General features: G+C 48.9%; 1 protein-coding gene across 1 annotated transcript; it reads right to left on the minus strand.

Moving 5' to 3' along the window:
- Positions 1 to 115: 115 nt before the first annotated feature.
- LOC103810366 (peroxisomal membrane protein 11B-like) lies at positions 116 to 469 on the minus strand (the record flags this gene model as incomplete). The annotated part of the gene is made up of 1 exon (XM_009083263.1): positions 116 to 469. A coding segment is annotated over one exon (354 nt), but the record flags the coding sequence as incomplete, so codon positions are not given.
- Positions 470 to 495: the final 26 nt, after the last annotated feature.

Genomic DNA, 495 nt, shown 5'->3' on the forward strand with positions numbered 1-495 from the left:
GTGGGATTCCCTCTATCCCTAGGGAATCAGGAATTCTGGGAATGGGATGAACCAGGTTCCAGGGGTGTTCTAGCCACCAATATTCCCAAATATCCTAAGGAAATTCTTGGAATAACTAGGGCTTCAACTTGAGCCAAGGCTGGAGAATTGTCAGGATGGAAAGGAGGGAAGAGACGAGGCCACAAAATCCAAGGAATCCAGGATTGCTCCGACACATTCCAAGTTTTTCCAGAGGGATAATCAGGTCGAAGAGATTCCGAAGGAAATCCAGGAGTAAGGGAGGATTGTCCCGGAGCACCTGGAGCAGCAGGAAAAGTTGGAGTCGGAGCCGAGGAATAAAACGTTGAGCCTGGAGAGATTTTTCCTCTGGGATTTTTCCACGTTTTCCAGAATATTCCCGAGCCAGGAGCAGCCTGAGCTCGTAGGTATCCCGACTCAGGTTCACCACCAGCGTGAAAAGGTAGTACCTGGAAAAATGGGAATGGCAGGAAAAAA

The sequence above is a fragment of the Acanthisitta chloris genome, unplaced genomic scaffold (genome assembly GCF_000695815.1).
Source record: "Acanthisitta chloris isolate BGI_N310 unplaced genomic scaffold, ASM69581v1 C16231024, whole genome shotgun sequence".
Classification (NCBI taxonomy): Eukaryota; Metazoa; Chordata; class Aves; order Passeriformes; family Acanthisittidae; genus Acanthisitta; species Acanthisitta chloris.